This window comes from Chlorocebus sabaeus, chromosome 10 (assembly GCF_047675955.1).
Source record: "Chlorocebus sabaeus isolate Y175 chromosome 10, mChlSab1.0.hap1, whole genome shotgun sequence".
Classification (NCBI taxonomy): Eukaryota; Metazoa; Chordata; class Mammalia; order Primates; family Cercopithecidae; genus Chlorocebus; species Chlorocebus sabaeus.
The window spans coordinates 4698441-4716095 of record NC_132913.1 but is presented as its reverse complement, the minus strand read 5'-3'; the positions used below and the strand labels follow the sequence as shown (position 1 = coordinate 4716095).

At 48.5% G+C, this 17655-nt stretch overlaps 1 protein-coding gene and 1 non-coding gene across 2 annotated transcripts in view; one reads left to right on the top strand and one right to left on the bottom strand.

Moving 5' to 3' along the window:
• The window catches only part of GYPC (glycophorin C (Gerbich blood group)), a 45124-nt gene extending 34211 nt beyond the window's left edge, over positions 1-10913 (top strand). The window contains exons 2-5 of the mRNA XM_073019593.1: positions 557-664; positions 4391-4498; positions 7969-8025; positions 10186-10913. Of these exons, the coding sequence (XP_072875694.1) occupies positions 557-664; positions 4391-4498; positions 7969-8025; positions 10186-10382 (470 nt within the window). The 3' untranslated portion in view covers positions 10383-10913. The remainder of the gene's footprint in view (positions 1-556; positions 665-4390; positions 4499-7968; positions 8026-10185) is intronic.
• A 6162-nt stretch (positions 10914-17075) lies between these two features.
• Positions 17076-17182, bottom strand: LOC119620592 (U6 spliceosomal RNA). Its single transcript, XR_005237083.1, has one exon. It is a non-coding gene; the product is annotated as a U6 spliceosomal RNA (small nuclear RNA).
• Positions 17183-17655: the final 473 nt, after the last annotated feature.

Sequence of the window (17655 nt, the reverse complement as noted above, 5' to 3'; positions counted from 1 at the left end):
GCTCCCCTTCTGCTTTTTGCCACGAGGGGGAGCAGTATGAGGCCCTTACCAGAGGCAGCTACCCAATTTGGACTTCCCAGCCACTAGAACTGTGAGCCAAATAAACCTCTCTTCTTTATAAATTACCCAAGTATTCAGTTATAGCAACACAAAGTGGACTGAGACCCCTGGTGTAAGCATCAGATACTCCACAAACATTCTGTCGTAAACACAACAAGAGTCCCTGCCTTCATACACACCACAGATAACTGTTGAGCATCTACCAGGTGCAGGCACCACCCTCAGTGCAGGCATACGGCAGAGAACTCGAATGGGCCTGGAGTGCCCTGGTGGTTCAGGTTCAAACAGGTCCATCCCAGTCAGTGACCAACCAGAACCTGGCTCCTGGGCTGTGCACCCCTGCTAGGATTCGGTGGGTGCACTACACTGCTTCTGTCCACTTGGGCCTATTGACAGAGCTGCTCTCACCTGAGCAAAGGATGCAGCTTGGGCCAAGGTGCTGCTAGGCATGAAGAGTCTTCCTCTCTGACCTCAGATTCTTGTCCTCTGTTCACAGGGCCTGATCCAGGGATGTCCCCCACCTCCACCACAATGGACATTACCACCACTGACGGTGAGCTCTCATCGCACAGCCCCACCACAATGTACACTTCTATCACTGCAGGTGAGCTGTCGTCACAGAGCCCTTCAAGCAGCCAGGGTGGGGGGCCTTGGTGAAAACATCCAGGGAGAACTGACCTAAGGACTTGGGCAGAGGGGGTTGTGGTCATTTTTTCTCTCCTTCAGAGGTGCTTTTGAACATGAAATGGAGGAGTCTAGCCCTGGGTAAATATATATACATATGTACATCATACATATCTGTGTATATATTTATTGGCCTTCCTCAGGGCTGTTGACTCACAGGAACTCAGGGGCTGGAGAGGCAGCAGCTTTGGTGAGGGAGGTTGAGGGTGGAAGTGGGATGAGGGTAGACTGACAGGGCTACTTAGACTTCTCCACCATCTCCCTCATCCCACGTTATTTTCTGCCCTGGGTCCATGCCCCCAAACTCTCCATCCTCAAGGAAACTTGAGCCTGCCTTTGCCTTTCTTTGAACCCTGAACAAGTGGATCCCCACGGGTCATGGCTGTGACTGCAAACTGTGTCACGAGAACAACCAAGTTTGGGAGGTGCTGTGTGCTCTGTGACCTTCTTTGAGATCCACACTTCTCAGCAGCTTATTAATAACTAGGAAACATCTACAATTTAAAAAGAAAGAAAAAGCAGAGGCAGCAAGTAACCAAAGACACCTGTTGGACTCTGTGTACCCTGGCATTCTCCAACTAATTGCACTGCTGAGCATTTTTCTTCTTAGATGGTATTATTAACATTATGCAGACGTAAGTGTTCCCCTGAAGGCAGTAGGAAGTTTAGGAAATTGTTCTATAAAGGTGGGACTTGGGAGCAGTTTCAGACTTTCCATATTCTTCAGCAGTCCCTCCCCAAGGCCTCCACATAAACCTGCATTCTAAGAAGAGACAGAGGCTTGTTCTGCAGCTTCAAAGTAAATGCCCAAACTCAAAACAGCCCTGCCCCATGAGACTGCTGTCCCATCACTCTCAAGGCCCTGAGTGATCTGACCCCTCCTCAGTCGCCTCACACTGTACTTCCCCATCCCTCTGGAGTCCCAGCAGAAGTGAGGGGTGACTGCTCCCCCACCCACACATAACCAGCACCTTGTCATCTTCTGCGTTACCCTCTCCCACTTCAGTCCTTTGTGTGGCCAAGTCCTGCTCCTCCTGCAGATTTGCTGCAGTCCTCACTCCCCAGGAGGGAATGGGAGCAGGGTAGGGTGAGGAGCAGCCATCAGGCCATTGAAAAACACAAACCACACAACCTGTCCCAAGCACAGTTAATAGCCTCATCTTTTTTCCCCCTGTATAGTGTACATAGAGCAACCAGCTCTGCCCTGTTTTCTGGAGCTTTCCTGGTTTTAGAAAGGAGGAGCTCCAAGCAAGGTTCTGGGAACTGTTGCAAGGACTGAGTCAAAATGCATTAAATGTTGAGACCAGCACCTGGCACCTAGTAAGCAATTATTAGTTGTTTTAAAGGAAGAGGAAATAACAGTCTCTTCTAACCCTGATTCTGTTGGACAAACTGACATAAGAAATGCTGTCTTCACCCGGAAAATTTCTGAGGGCCGTTCTGGGTATTTGAGCTTCTGTAACCATCCATGTCTACTTAAACAAACTGTTATTCTTTCTTTCTGAACTTTGAGGTGCTTGGTGATTGGAAAAGTCTAGAACCCCACCACTAAATCCATTCATTTATATATGCATGCATTTACTCATGCATTCAGTGAACATTTATTGAGTACCTACTAGGTGCTAGATACCAAATGGAGGCTGCACTTGTTCACACTGTATAACATAGTCCAGCACCCACTTGAAGTTGCTATGGTCCTGCTTTAGGTCTTGCTACTGAGAAGCACTGTGAATGCTGGACCCTCCACCCTACCTGGTTCCTGGCTCCCCAGGCCCTGACTCCTGGTTTGTTCACTGGGTCCCTATGCTGACTTGATGGCTTATATTATCTTCTTCCCCACCTCTAAGCTCCTTGTTGGTCCCGGACACCCCTAGCGTGGCTCACCTGCTTCCTGCTGTGGACCCCTAGCTGGGAAGTCTGTTTTCTCCTCACCCACTATGACTCCTGACACCAGCAGCTGCTTTCTTATAAGAGAGTGAAAAAAAAGAAGGAAAGAAAGAAAAGACGACAGGAAGGAAGGAAGGAAGGAAGGAAGGAAGGAAGGAAGGAAGGAAGGAAGGAAGGAAGGAAGGAGGGAAGGGAGGGAGGGAGGGAGGGAAAGAAAGAGAGAGAGAGAGAAGGAAAGGAAAGGAAAGGAAAGGAAAGGAAAGGAAAGGAAAGGAAAGGAAAGGAAAGGAAAGGAAAGGAAAGGAAGAGGCATCAGGCAGCTGCACTGGGGAGAATGACCTCAAAACACTATAATTAAAGTGATTTTCCGAGTGGAAATGACTATTATGAAACATCCTTCTCTGTTTTATTATGCAGAGCCATTGTAATGGGAACATGGGATTTCCTATGTTAACATTGATATTCCTGTGATCCAATAAATCCTTCTTCACAGTCATCTCCCGGAAGACATACGGCATTCTGTGCAGCAGCTCTAGGAAACATGCAGGTCTCCAATGTCCTACACATCCCAGCCCTCTTTGGCCAGGCCATTAAGCCGTGAAAAAACGCACACAGTAACTGGGATAGTGTCATACAGTGGTCCTTCCCACAGGACAGTCAATGGAAAGACCTAAGGGAGGGCTTCAGGAATGACTCCTCAGACAGGAGCCCCGGGAAGGGCTTCTCCAAGAGAGAACGTGTACTCCAGAGGCAAGAGCACTGGCTAAGTCCTGACCTGACACTAAATGAGCTGTGTGATCATGGGCACATCACATCTCTGAGCCTTGGTGTTCTTCCTGTGACATGGGCCAACAACACCAGGCACCTCATAGGATGACTGTGAAGACTGCATGATACAGTAGATAGAAGACAGCTAAAGCAACACCTGATGCTATGGTTTGGATGTGGTTTGACCCTGCAAAAGCTCATGTTGAAATTTGATTCCCAATGTGGCAGTGATGGGAGGTGGGACCTGGTGGGAGATATTTGGGTCATCGAGGCCAATCCCTCATGCATAGACTAATAGCCCTTTGAGGGAGGGAGGGAGTTCCTTCTGTCACGAGACTGGATAGGTTACCTGAGAGCAGGTTATTATAAAACCAAATTTACCTTTGTAAACTCTCTTGCTTTTTATATCACCTTGTGGTCTCTTTACAAATGTCTGCTCCCCTTCTGCTTTTTGCCACGAGGGGGAGCAGTATGAGGCCCTTACCAGATGCAGCTGCCCAATTTGGACTTCCCAGTCACTAGAACTGTGAGCCAAATAAACCTCTCTTCTTTATAAATTACTCAAGTATTCAGCTATAGCAACACAAAGTGGACTGAGACCCCTGGTGTAAGCATCAGATACTCCACAAACATTCTGTCATAAACACAACAAGAGTCCCTGCCTTCATACACACCACAGATAACTGTTGAGCATCTACCAGGTGCAGGCACCACCCTCAGTGCAGGCATACGGCAGAGAACTCGAATGGGCCTGGAGTGACCTGGTGGTTCAGGTTCAAACAGGTCCATCCCAGTCAGTGACCAACCAGAACCTGGCTCCTGGGCTGTGCACCCCTGTTAAGAGTCATTGGTTGCACCACACTGCTCCTGTCCACTTGGGCCCATTCACAGAGCTGCTCACACCTGAACAAAGGATGCAGCTTGGGCCAAGGTGCTGCTAGGCATGGAGAGTCCTCCTGTCTGACCTCAGATTCTTGTCCTCTGTTCACAGGGCCTGATCCAGGGGTGACCTCCGCCTCCACCACAATGGACATTACCACCATTGATGGTGAGCTCTCATCGCACAGCCCCACCACAATGTACACTTCTATCACTGCAGGTGAGCTGTCGTCACAGAGCCCTTCAAGCAGCCAGGGTGGGGCATCTTGGTGAAAACATCCAGGGAGAACTGACCTAAGGACTTGGGCAGGGGAGGCTGTGGCCATTTTTCCTCTCCTTAGGAGGTAGTTTTGAATGTGTAATGGAGGAGTCTAGCCCTGGGTGAATATATATACATATGTACACCATACATATCTGTGTATATATTTATCAGCCTTCCTCAGGGCTATTGACTCACAGGAACTCAGGGGCTGAAGAGACAGCAGTTTTGGTGAGGGAGGTTGAGGGTGGAGGTGGGATGAGGGTAGACGGACCAGGCTACTTACACTTCTCCACCATCTCCCTCATCCCACGTTATTTTCTGCCCTGGGTCCATGCCCCCAAACTCTCCATCCTCAAGAAAACTTGAGCCTGCCTTTGCCTTTCTTTGAACCATGAGCAAGTGGATCCCCACGGGTCATGGCTGTGACTGCAAACTGTGTCACGAGAACAACCAAGTTTGGGAGGTGCTGTGTGCTCTGTGACCTTCTTTGAGATCCACACTTCTCAGCAGCTTATTAATAACTAGGAAACATCTACAATTTAAAAAGAAAGAAAAAGCAGAGGCAGCAAGTAACCAAAGACACCTGTTGGACTCTGTGTACCCTGGCATTCTCCAACTAATTGCACTGCTGAGCATTTTTCTTCTTAGGTGGTATTATTAACATTATGCAGACATAAGTGTTCCCCTGAAGGCAGTAGGAAGTTTAGGAAATTGTTCTATAAAGGTGGGACTTGGGAGCAGTTTCAGACTTTCCATATTCTTCAGCAGTCCCTCCCCAAGGCCTCCACATAAACCTGCATTCTAAGAAGAGACAGAGGCTTGTTCTGCAGCTTCAAAGTAAATGCCCAAACTCAAAACAGCCCTGCCCCATGAGACTGCTGTCCCATCACTCTCAAGGCCCTGAGTGATCTGACCCCTCCTCAGTCGCCTCACACTGTACTTCCCCATCCCTCTGGAGTCCCAGCAGAAGTGAGGGGTGACTGCTCCCCCACCCACACATAACCAGCACCTTGTCATCTTCTGCGTTACCCTCTCCCACTTCAGTCCTTTGTGTGGCCAAGTCCTGCTCCTCCTGCAGATTCGCTGCAGTCCTCACTCCCCAGGAGGGAATGGGAGCAGGGTAGGGTGAGGAGCAGCCATCAGGCCATTGAAAAACACAAACCACACAACCTGTCCCAAGCACAGTTAATAGCCTCATCTTTTCCCCTTGTATAGTGTACATAGAGCAACCAGCTCTGCCCTGTTTTCTGGAGCTTTCCTGGTTTTAGAAAGGAGGAGCTCCAAGCAAGGTTCTGGCAACTGTTGCAAGGACTGAGTTAAAATGCATTACATGTTGAGACCAGCATCTGGCACCTAGTAAGCAATTATTAATTGTTTTAAAGGAAGAGAAAATAACAGTCTCTTCTAACCCTGATTCTGTTGGACAAACTGTCAAAAGACATGCTGGAAAATTTCTGAGGGCCGTTCTGGGTATTTGAGCTTCTGTAACCATCCATGTCTACTTAAGCAAGGTGTTACTCTTTCTTTCTGAACTTTGAGGTATTTGGTGATTAGAAATGTCTAGAAGCACACCACTAAATCCATTTATTTATATATGCATGCATTTACTTATGCATTCAGTGAACATTTATTGAGTACCTACTAGGTGCTAGATACTAAATTGGAGGCTGCACTTGTTTACACTGCATAATAGAGTCCAGCACCCACTTGAAGTTGCTTTGGTCCTGCTTCAGGTCTTGCTACTGAGAAGCACTGTGAATGCTGGACCCTCCACCCTACCTGGTTCCTGGTTCCCCAGGCCCTGACTCCTGGTGTGTTCACTGGGTCCCTTTGCTGACTCGATGCCTTGTTTTACCTTCCTCCCCACTTTCACACCTACCTAGGCCTACCTGCTTCCTACTGTGGACCCCTAGCAAGGAGTCTGTTCTCCCCTCACCCACTATGACTCCTGACACCAGCAGCTGGTTTCTTATAAGAAAGAGGCATCTGGCAGCTGCACTGGGGAGAATGACCTCACAGCACTATAATTAAAGTGATTTTCTGAGTGGAAATGACTATTATGAAGCATCCTTCTCTGTTTTATTATGCAGAGCCATTGTAATGGGAACATGGGATTTCCTATATTAACACTGATATTTCTGTGATCCAATAAATCCTTCTTCACAGTCATCTCCCGGAAGACATACGGCATTCTGTGCAGCAGCTCTAGGAAACATGCAGGTCTCCAATGTCCTACACATCTCAGCCCTCTTTGGCCAGGCCATTAAGCCGTGAAAAAATGCACACAGTAACTTGGATAGTGTCATACAGTGGTCCTTCCCACAGGAGAGTCAATAGAAAGACCTTTGAGGGGGCTTCAGGAACGACTCCTCAGACAGGAGCTCTGGGAAGGGCTTCCCCAAGAGAGAACGTGTACTCCAGAGGCAAGAGCACTGGCTAAGTCCTGACCTGACACTGGATGAGCTGTGTGATCATGGGCACATCACATCTCTGAGCCTTGGTGTTCTTCCTGTGACATGGACCAACAACACCAGGCACCTCATAGGATGGCTGTGAAGACTGCATGATACAGTAGATAGAAGACACCTAAAGCAACACCTGGTGCTATGGTTTGGATGTTGTTTGACCCTGCAAAAGCCTCATGTTGAAATTTGATTCCCAATGTGGCAGTGATGAGAGGTGGGACCTGGTGGGAGATATTTGAGTCATAGGGACAGATCCCTCATGCATAGATTAATACCCCATTGAGGAAGGGAGGGAGTTCTTTCTGTCATGAGATTGGACTAGTTACCTGAGAGCAGGTTGTTATAAAACCAAATTCAGCTTTCTAAACTCTCTTGCTTTCTGTATCACCTTGTGGTCTCTTTGCAAATGTCTGCTCCCCTTCTGCTTTTTGCCACGAGGGGGAGCAGTATGAGGCCCTTACCAGATGCAGCTGCCCAATTTGGACTTCCCAGCCACTAGAACTGTGAGCCAAATAAACCTCTCTTCTTTATAAATTACCCAAGTATTCAGCTATAGCAACACAAAGTGGACTGAGACCCCTGGTGTAAGCATCAGATACTCCACAAACATTCTGTCGTAAACACAACAAGAGTCCCTGCCTTCATACACACCACAGATAACTGTTGAGCATCTACCAGGTGCAGGCACCACCCTCAGTGCAGGCATACGGCAGAGAACTCGAATGGGCCTGGAGTGCCCTGGTGGTTCAGGTTCAAACAGGTCCATCCCAGTCAGTGACCAACCAGAACCTGGCTCCTGGGCTGTGCACCCCTGCTAGGATTCGGTGGGTGCACCACACTGCTCCTGTCCACTTGGGCCCATTCACAGAGCTGCTCACACCTGCACATGCAGCTTGGGACAAGATGCTGCTAGTCATGGAGAATCTTCCTGTCTGACCTCAGATTCTTGTCCTCTGTTCACAGGGCCTTATCCAGGGGTGACCCACGCCCTCACCACAACGGATATTGCCATCATTGCAGGTGAGCTGCCGTCACAGAGCCCTTCAAGCAGCCAGGGTGGGGGGCCTTGGTGAAAACATCCAGGGAGAACTGACCTAAGGACTTGAGCAGGGGTGGCTGTGGCCATTTTTTCTCTCCTTCAGAGGTGGTTTTGTATGTGAAATGGAGGAGTCTAGTCCTGGGTAAATATACATACGTACGTACATGGTACATATCTGTATATATATTTATCAGTCTTCCTCAGGGCTGTTGACTCACAGGAACTCAGGGGCTGGAGAGGCAGCAGCTTTGGTGAGGGAGGTTGAAGGTGGAGGTGGGATGAGGGTAGACGGACCAGGCTACTTACACTTCTCCACCATCTCCCTCATCCCACATTATTTTCTGCCCTGGGTCCATGTACCCCAACCCTCCATCCTCAAGGAAACTTGAGCCTGCCTTTGCCTTGCTTTGAACCATGAGCAAGTGGATCCCCACGGGTCATGGCTGTGACTGCAAACAATGTTTCAAGAACAACCAAGTTTGGGAGGTGCTGTGTGCTCTGTGACCTTCTTTCAGATCCACACTTCTCAGCAGCTTATTAATAACTCAGGAAACATGTACAATTTAAAAAGAAAGAAAAAGCAGCAGCAGCAGCAAGCAGTCAAAGACACCCGTTGGACTCTGTGTACCCTGGCATTCTCCAACTCATTGCACCACTGAGCTTTTTTTTTTTTTTTTTTTTTTCTTGAGATGAAGTCTCGCTCTGTCCCCCAGGCTGGAGTGCAGTGGCGCTATCTCGGCTCACTGCAAGCTCCGCCTCCTGGATTCATGCCATTCTCCTGCCTCAGCCTCCTGAGTAGCTGGGACTACAGGTGCCCGCCACCACACCTGGCTAATTAGATGGTATTATTAACATTATGCAGACAGAATTGTACCCCAGAAGGCAGTAGGAAGTTTAGGAAATTGTTCTATAAAGGTGGGACTTCAGAGCAGTTGCAGACTTTCCATGTTCTTCAGCAGTCCCTCCCCAAGGCCTCCACATAAACCTGCATTCTAAGAAAAGTCAGAGACCTGTTCTGCAATTTAAAAGTAAATGCCCAAACTCAAAACAGCCCTGCCCCATGAGACTGCTGCCAATCACTCTCAAGGCCCTGAGTGATCTGACCCCTCCTCAGTCGCCTCACACTGTACTTCCCCATCCCTCTGGAGTCCCAGCAGAAGTGAGGGGTGACTGCTCCCCCACCCCCATATAGCCAGCACCTTGCCATCCTCTGCGTTACCCTCTCCCACTTCAGTCCTTTGTGTGGCCAAGTCCTGCTCCTCCTGCAGATTCGCTGCAGTCCTCACTCCCCAGGAGGGAATGGGAGCAGGGTAGGGTGAGGAGCAGCCATCAGGCCATTGAAAAACACAAACCACACAACCTGTCCCAAGCACAGTTAATAGCCTCATCTTTTTTCCCCCTGTATAGTGTACACAGAGCAACCAGCTCTGCCCTGTTTTCTGGGACTTTCCTGGTTTTATAATGGAAAATATCCAAACAAGCTTCAGTCCTGGGATATGATTCTAGACTGTCTGCAGAATGCTTAGTAGCAGAACTGTGGGGAAGAAAAAGAGGAGGGAGGGAGGGAAGGAAGGAGAGGAGAGAAGGGGAGAGGAGGATCATTTTAGGAAGGCACAGGTTACAGGGCCAGCACACAACAGGCTGGTGAAGCATGGGGAAGGAATGAACTGGCCTGTCTGGCGTTGGTACAGTTGTCTCTGATGTACAATCGTTCAACTTATGAGTTCTTGAGTTTGCAATAGCGTGAACGCAAACACATTCAGTAGGAACCATACTTTGAATTTTGGACTTTGACCATTTCCCAGGCTGGCAATATATAGTATGATGCACTACATTATAAAATATGGGTCAGATGATTTTGCACAACTTTAGATTAATGTAAGTGTTCTGAGCCTGCTTAAGGTAGGTTAGGCCAGGCTTTGATGCTCAGTAGGTTTGGAGTATTAAATGCAATTTTCGTTTACAATACTTTTAACTTATTATGGGCTTACAGGAACCTGGCCCCCATCATAAATCAAGGAGCACCTGTTTTGGTTGTGGCAGCATATCTGTCCTCACACAAACCCTGTGGGTCTTGACCCCCATCCCAGGTCCCAGGGCCTCTGCCTCAGACTGACCCTTGCACCTCTTCCCACCTGCAGGCGTGATTGCTATTGTGGCCATCGTCCTAGTCTGCCTCCTCTTCGTCTTGCTGCACTACATGTACCGGCACAAGGGCACGTACCACACCAATGAGGCCAAGGGTACGGAGTTTGCTGAGAGTGCAGATGCAGCCCTGCAGGGCGACCCTGCCCTCCAAGATGCTGGTGACAATAGCAGAAAGGAGTACTTTATTTGAGGGACAACAGACTTCACTTCCCTGAATGCCTCCTCCAGCTCCATCGGGAAAAACATACCCCATCGCCCAGCAGCACCCCTACTGATACCACCAGGCAGAAAGAGAGACAGCACTTGCTCCTTCCCGAGATAGGCACCTGAAAACACTAGGTGTCTGTCCAGGGAGGAACGGAGGAGGACTCGCGCTGCAAGGGGCCTCTCCCAGGGACCCAGGGAGGCGGTGGCCATCCCAGAGGTCACCCTTTGCTTCGCGGAGGTGGGAGAAAATCTGGGCACACGGGGCCCCCTGGGTAGTGCAGGACAGTATCAGCTCACTGGCAGGAAAGTCCTTGTTGAGGGAGAGGGGGTGCCGGGGTACCCGGGGGCTGGGGAAGCAAGGAAATAAGTCATCTGTGTGCTGACTGGGGATAATGGCATCAAATGTCAGTCCTTGACATTTGGGGGAAACAGCAGGTGCCGGAGCTAAAAGGTACCTTTGTCTCCCATTGATCCAGCTCAAAACGATTGGAAATAAATTTGAAATGTAACCGAGCATTCGGAGTCCAACAGTATTACTGTAGTTGTCTGGGGAAAGATAAACGCCACCCAGGGCTTGCTTTTCACCTGTGCGATGTTATGTTCTCTGACGGGGCCTGGACAGTTCATTTCTGGCTCCGGTCGGGGCCAGTTCTCAGAGAGCACAGCCAGTACAGGCGGCTCCCAAGCCTGCCAAGGGAGGAAGGACAGTGAGCAGCTTTCCTTTCCCTACAGGAGCACCAGCTGCACGAAACAAAAGGAAGGGTGAAATGTCCCTCTAGAAATAGCCTGTCCCAGCAGCCAGGGCACCGGCTGAAGTGTTGATTTTCCAAGGTGCAGTATGAGAACAAATGGACCTGATCCAAAAATATGAGTGAATCTCATCCTTCCAGTCACAGTGACCATGATACCCCGTGGTGCAGAGCTCTACTCCCTGGCTTTGGGTCCCAGCTCCCCTTTCCTGGTCCCAGGACCTTGAACAACTTGGTTGACCCCCCTGGCCTCCGTGTTCTCCTCCCTTATGTGGAAATGTTGCTGATAATGGCACCTCTGTTGTGCTTGACTCCAAGCGTTGAGGGTCAAGTGCTCAGACCTCCCTATCTTCCAGTGTCAACAACTGCGTGCAGCAGTAAACAAACATTCCACATTGCACTACTTCTGCACACTTCCTGAGGAGTAGCCATCATTCAAAATAACAGAGTAACAGAAAGAGATGAACTGGTTAACCATTCCCTTCCAGGCGAGTTTTTCCAAGATTCCCAACAGCTCAGCTGTCACTCCAAGGACCAGCAGCTGTGAGGTTAAAGACTGCACGCCAGGTGCTGGGGTCACCTAGGTACTCCCTGGGGCTGCGGCTTCTTGAGGCTGCACCATCTCCACCTGGGGGTTGGCAGAAAGGTCTCAGAGATCTCCCTGGGAGGATTATGGGGAATGCGAGCTCAGTGGAAGGTCCACCTGCCAGAGGAGCTGGCAGTCCTGGGGCCGTGGTCGGGGAGATGAGCTGGGAGCTCACAGAAGCAGTGACGGCAGAAGCCTGGTCCAAAAGTGAGAACTTTCCCTGGTGACCCAAGCTCGCAGGCCTTCATCTATGAAATAAAGGGCTTAACTATACCTGCATGGCCAACACTGATCTTCAGAACAGCAGCGTGGCAAAGATGGCAATAAACAGTCCCAACAAGTATGCGTAAGTCAGTTTTTAGAAGACGATGTATCATGCAAAGTGAAAGCAGTGCAGGTTCCTCAGCATCTTCACTGGCCCAGTGTGGATGCTGGCTCTGGTGGGAGGGGAGCAGTGCACACAACCTTTCCCAGGCGTGTTGAGCCAAAGACTCCATTTGCCCACAGGATACCTGCTAGGAGCTCATGGACCAAGTGGTCCTCGGAGCACATTTTGGAAACACTCAGGTAAACGGTTTCTAACATCCCTTCCTGTGGCAATGCCATTTCAGGTGTTTGAGCACCCATATCTTCCAGGTTTGGGAGCACAGATCACTGTCCGGTGAGCACAGAGGAGGCACCAGAACCTACACATAGACATGCGTTGGGGTGAAAAGTTTCCAGAAGAGGATGAACCCGGGGCTGTCCAGGCCTCCTAGACAGCGGGTGCCTATGTGGGGGAAGGATGACGGTAATTCATTCCTTTCTCCCTCACTGGGCCCAGGAGCTGTCTACACTAAGCTTGACTCCCTGGCCACTCACCTCCCCTACCTCACCTCCTTTTATCCTCACTCTTTTGCCTGCACAGTGTCCTGGAAAACAATTGAAACACAGTCTGCTCCCAGTCCACTGGGTCCGCAGACCCAGCCAGGATGAGGCTCAGCAACGGTAGTGATGACACGGAAGTTGCAGAGCTGGGCTGTCCCAGGTGGCCTAGCTCGGATGCCACAAGGAGGGAGCTGTCACAGGCTAACTGCAGACGCCAGACGGCCACACCAGAGAGCAGGACAACTTCAAGAGATAATGCACACACACACAGAGAGAGTGCACGCTGGTAGACACTGGTGGGCAATTAATAATGCTCTCTTAGATTAGGGACCAGGTTTTTAAATCTTTGATCCTTCCTCCAGCGATGCACTAACTCATTCTGCAGCATGCCTGCAACCAATGTTGGTTGCGGTAAATAACGCACAAATTTGCACACACCGAAGAGTCAGAAAAAACTGTTAAGAAGGAAGAAAGAGGAGAGGAAAGGAAGAGAGGGGATGGGGCAGAGAAGGGCTGGAAGAAGAGGGAAAGGCACAGAGCTCTGTCTGTAGAAAATCCCAGCTTCTTTGCATGTAAGCCTCCTTTAATCCTCGAAATAATCCTGGCAAGTGGATATCCTTATCCTCCCTTTAGATCTGTAGAAATTGAGGCTCAGAAAGGTCAACGAGCTTTGCTGGAGGTCTCACAGCTGCTAATGGCAGAGGAGCCATTTAACTCAGGCCTGTCTGGCCTCCCTTCAGCAGGTTGAGATGAGTCAGCAGGAGCTCCCCAGGGAGCAGAGCAGGTGGCATCAAGACTCATGGATGCTGGCATGACTCACCAGTGCTGGGATCAGAGAATCCTCAGCCAGGTCTCTGCCACCCAGTGGCCCTGAACAGTGATGGCCCAGGCACTTCTGCCAGCATCCCCCATCCCCAGTCAGAGCTGGCCTGGTTGAGAGGTCCCTCCTCGTGCTGGGGAGAGATGATGCAGTGGAGCCTGCTTTTGGTGGGACGATTAGCTTATAGAGATAGCAAGTGCTGCCAGCCCGGTCACACCTCATCCACACTTCCAGCACCCAGGACACTTGCACCCGGGCCACTCTTATGAAAAGGAAAGTGATCATCTAGATTACATCAAGCCAAAGCTTCCCTACCAACCTTTCTTAGATGATTTGTGCTTCTTCAAAGTGCTCATTCCCAAACTAAGAGTATTTAGTGATTAAATTTCGGATCCAGAGACAGATAGGTAATATATATGTGTGTGTGTCTGAGTATATAGCTGTAATCCACGAACATTTATTAGGTACCATGTAAGTGTTGGAATTACATAGCTGAATATAGCAGCCTCTGCCTTCAGGGGTCCATGGCTTAGGGGAGAAGATAAACATGTAAATGTATATAAGCTCTAAAGTATTATGGATGCTGAGAGAGTAGTGATACAAATCAATTTAAAACACTAAGGAGAGAGAGATCAGTTCTGTCTTGCGAGTGAGATGGACTTAGGAAAGGCTTTAGAGAGGAAGGGAGGCTTGGGCCAGTTACACAGTATATAAGGGCTTGACCATAGAGCGGCTTTGGTCCCAAGCTAAGAAATTTGGACTCTGTTGCATAGGTAATAAAGAGTCACTGAAGGAACAGGTCAGTCTCTATCATACGGATAAGATAATGATCAAATTAAACAAGACAAAAGATAAAAATGCACCATGGAAATTCACAAAGGGGCTTCGAAAGGTCTAGCAAGGCTCAGACCCTGCCCGTGGAGCTGGAGGCCTCCCCACCCTGGGGCTCACCCGCTGCTCCAGCTGCCCCATTGTTTAGTCTGAGTTTCACATGACTCGGCCCATCCTGCCTGGAGAGAGATGGATCTCATCCATTCCCCAGAAGCAGCAGCAGGAGGTCAAGGCTTTGAGCCAACTGTTATGTAAATATTAAAGAGAATTTTCTCTTCTTTTTTAATGGAAGGAACTCCCCTTCATGATTTTATCTTTTTGTCCTCCCTGGAGAGAGGCTGCTCAATTGTTTCCATTCCTTACCTAAATATTTTTATCATCGTAGCAACGGGAATGATTTAGGGGCCAACAGGATTTTAACTGGCCCCGTGCCACAAGTGGAACTATAGGCATTTAATGTTTGCAATTTAGCATGTCAGCACGATGTTATGAAAAGAGAGTGGCTCTGGAATTGGACAGACTTGGACAAAAATCTCATCTCAGACACTAACTAGCTCTGTATGACCTAGGAAGAGTTACTTAATTTTCCGTGCTCCAGGATTCTTACCAGTGACATGATGGCCAAAATATTTGCGTTTTCATGTTTTGAATAGTAATTTAAATGAGGATATAAGCTTGCCAAGAACTGTGAAGGGTCTGAGGTTTTGCCCTGCTTTTAAGTGAGCAATTTGGCCTATACCAGTTTCACAGATGCTGACATAGATGAGATTCCTGGGTCAGAGACAAAGGCACGTACAGCCCAGCAAGCAGTATGACATCAGCATATTTGAATGACATCTCCTCATCTCCAAGTTACATGTGGGAGATGTGGGTGATCTCAGAGGATGTTTATCCATATGGTGGGTTGAGTTCCAGAAGAGAAATCTTGAACCAAGAAAATCAGAATCTCATAATGGGCAGTAAAATGCCTGCCTTTTGCACTGGATGGAGCTACTACTTGGTCTTCCAAGTCTGTTTAATACACAAACAGCCTGGAAAATGTAGTCAAGAACGCAGTGCAGTTCCTGCCTCACTCAACAGATGTAAAAAATGCAAGAGACCCTTGGAGAATTGTCTCCCAACAAGGTAGGCACTGCCTAACATCATGCCTGGTACCTGTGAGTACTCAATAAATATGTGTTGAATGAACAATGCAATGAACTAAATAACAGGGCTCATAGTGAGTCGAGATTGTGCCACTGCACTCCAGCCTGGGTGACAGAGCGAGACTCCGTCTCAAAAAAAAAATTAGAAAACTTTTCTTCTCCATCCTCTGGCCAGTGTATGAGAGATCCCACTGCAGGCTTGTCTTTTTTATTGGTTTGCTATGACAGGAACACATAGAGGCATACAGCTGTGAAAATGTCTTGGTTCATGGGTGGATCCATAAATCCAGAGCCCTGGCAAGAAGGTTGGGTGGAGTTCGCCAGCCTCTATTCTAAGATCATCCTGTAATCAAGAGGTCTCTTGCCAACATTATAGACCTCCAAAGCTGATGTTAAGCTATGCAGATCTCCTAGTCGTTTTAGAACCAAATACATTACATTAGCCACCTTTTATTTTTTAAGTAGCTGAAATTATTATCATTTTTTCGCTCTCAAAAAGTACTTAGAAACAAGTTCTATATACAGCTCTCTCAAGATAAAGCATCCTGTGGGCTTACTGAGACGCCCTAAGTCAGAGTCAGGTCACTCCTTTCTCTAGGGAAGGACCATTTTTTTTTTTTTTTTTTTTTTTTTTTTTTTTTTTTTTTTTTTGAGATGAAGTTTTGCTCTCATTGCCCAGGCTGGAGTGCAATGATGCAACCTCGGTTCACGGCAACCTCCGCCTCCCAGATTCAAGCAATTCTCCTGCCTCAGCTTCCCAAGTAGCTGGGATTACAGGCACCCACCACCACGCCCAGCTAATTTTTTTTGTATTTTTAGTAGAGAAGGGGTTTCACCATGTTGGCCAGGCTGGCCTCGAACTCCTGACCTCAGGTGATTTGCCCATCTCGGCCTCCCAAAGTGCTGGGATTACAGGCGTGAGCCACCGCGCCTGGCCTGGGAAGGACCATCTTGTTCATAGCTGCCATACATGGACATTGTCTTCTTAAGGTAACAAATGGAGGTGTTACGGTGAAAGGATGGTAGACATCCAGACCTCAGCTCCCAGGCAGAGATAACACCCACTAATTCTTTCATTCAGGACACGGATGTTCTCTGCATTGACACTACAGGAGGTGCAATGCCAGAGACTTGGAGCTGAGCAAGGCCTTGCTGGCTCCCTGGAGGACACTGGCTGCAATAAGAGATGTGTTAAAATAGTTCAAGCTGCAAGGGGTCCATCATGGAGGACCAAATGGACTGAGGAGAAGTCAGGGGAGGATTGTTGGAGGGAGAATTCTGAGATGGGTTTTGAAGGAGCTATCTAGGTGAGGAGACGACAAATGCAGAGAAATCGAGGAGATATTGGAACCTGCAAGTATGCAGTTCTTCCTGTAGCTTCAGGCACGTATGGAAGTAACCGAGGATGACTCCAGACCCAGAGACCGTAAAGAACGAGGTAATGAGAGGGCTGGCCACTGTGCCGTAATTGAAGGTGGTAAGAGCCGTTTACAGGAGGAAAGTGAGAGGAGATATAGTCAGATTTGCAAATCACGTTGCATCCAATGTTGAGAGGAATTAGAAGTTGTACTCTGGGGACAAAGACAGCCTAGAAATTACTGAGGCCTGAATAGGGAAAAGCACCTTATGAGAGATCTCTCAGGATGGAGACAAAATCCTCTTTTTTTTTCTTTTTTATAAAAATATGGAACGCTTCATGAATGTGCATGTTATCTGTGCACAGGGGCCGTGCTAATCTTCTCTGTAGCATTCCAATGTTAGTATATGTGCTGCCTAAGTGAGCACCAAAATCCTCTTTTAATGCAATTGTGAATCGATATGACCCTGAATTGGTTATGAAACACCTTGTGTACAGAACACAATAGCCCCTAGAGTAAAAGATCGAACTAGACCTGTTCGGTTTGTGGATGAAGACCGTCCATCTGCCTTTGTAACTAAAATCTCTACGGAATAAACCAAGTTTTTAAGTATCACAGAGACACATCTGCAATTCCTCCATAGCAAAAGATACCTAACTAGGATCCCAGAGAGAAAAGGAAAGCAAAGGATTTAGAAGGGCTACCCCACGAGGCCTGGCCTCTATGCCTCTGGGAGGCCAGGGGGAGGCTATTCCACCCAGGCTTTTGACCTGAGTCAGAAATTCTACCCTGCAAGTTTTCTTCTTCGGGATGAGTATTAGAAAGCTCTCTGCCAAGTACGTCCCTCCAGGCGGAGAGGAAGCAGGGAGAATAGTGAGAAGGCCCACCACCTCCCCTCTT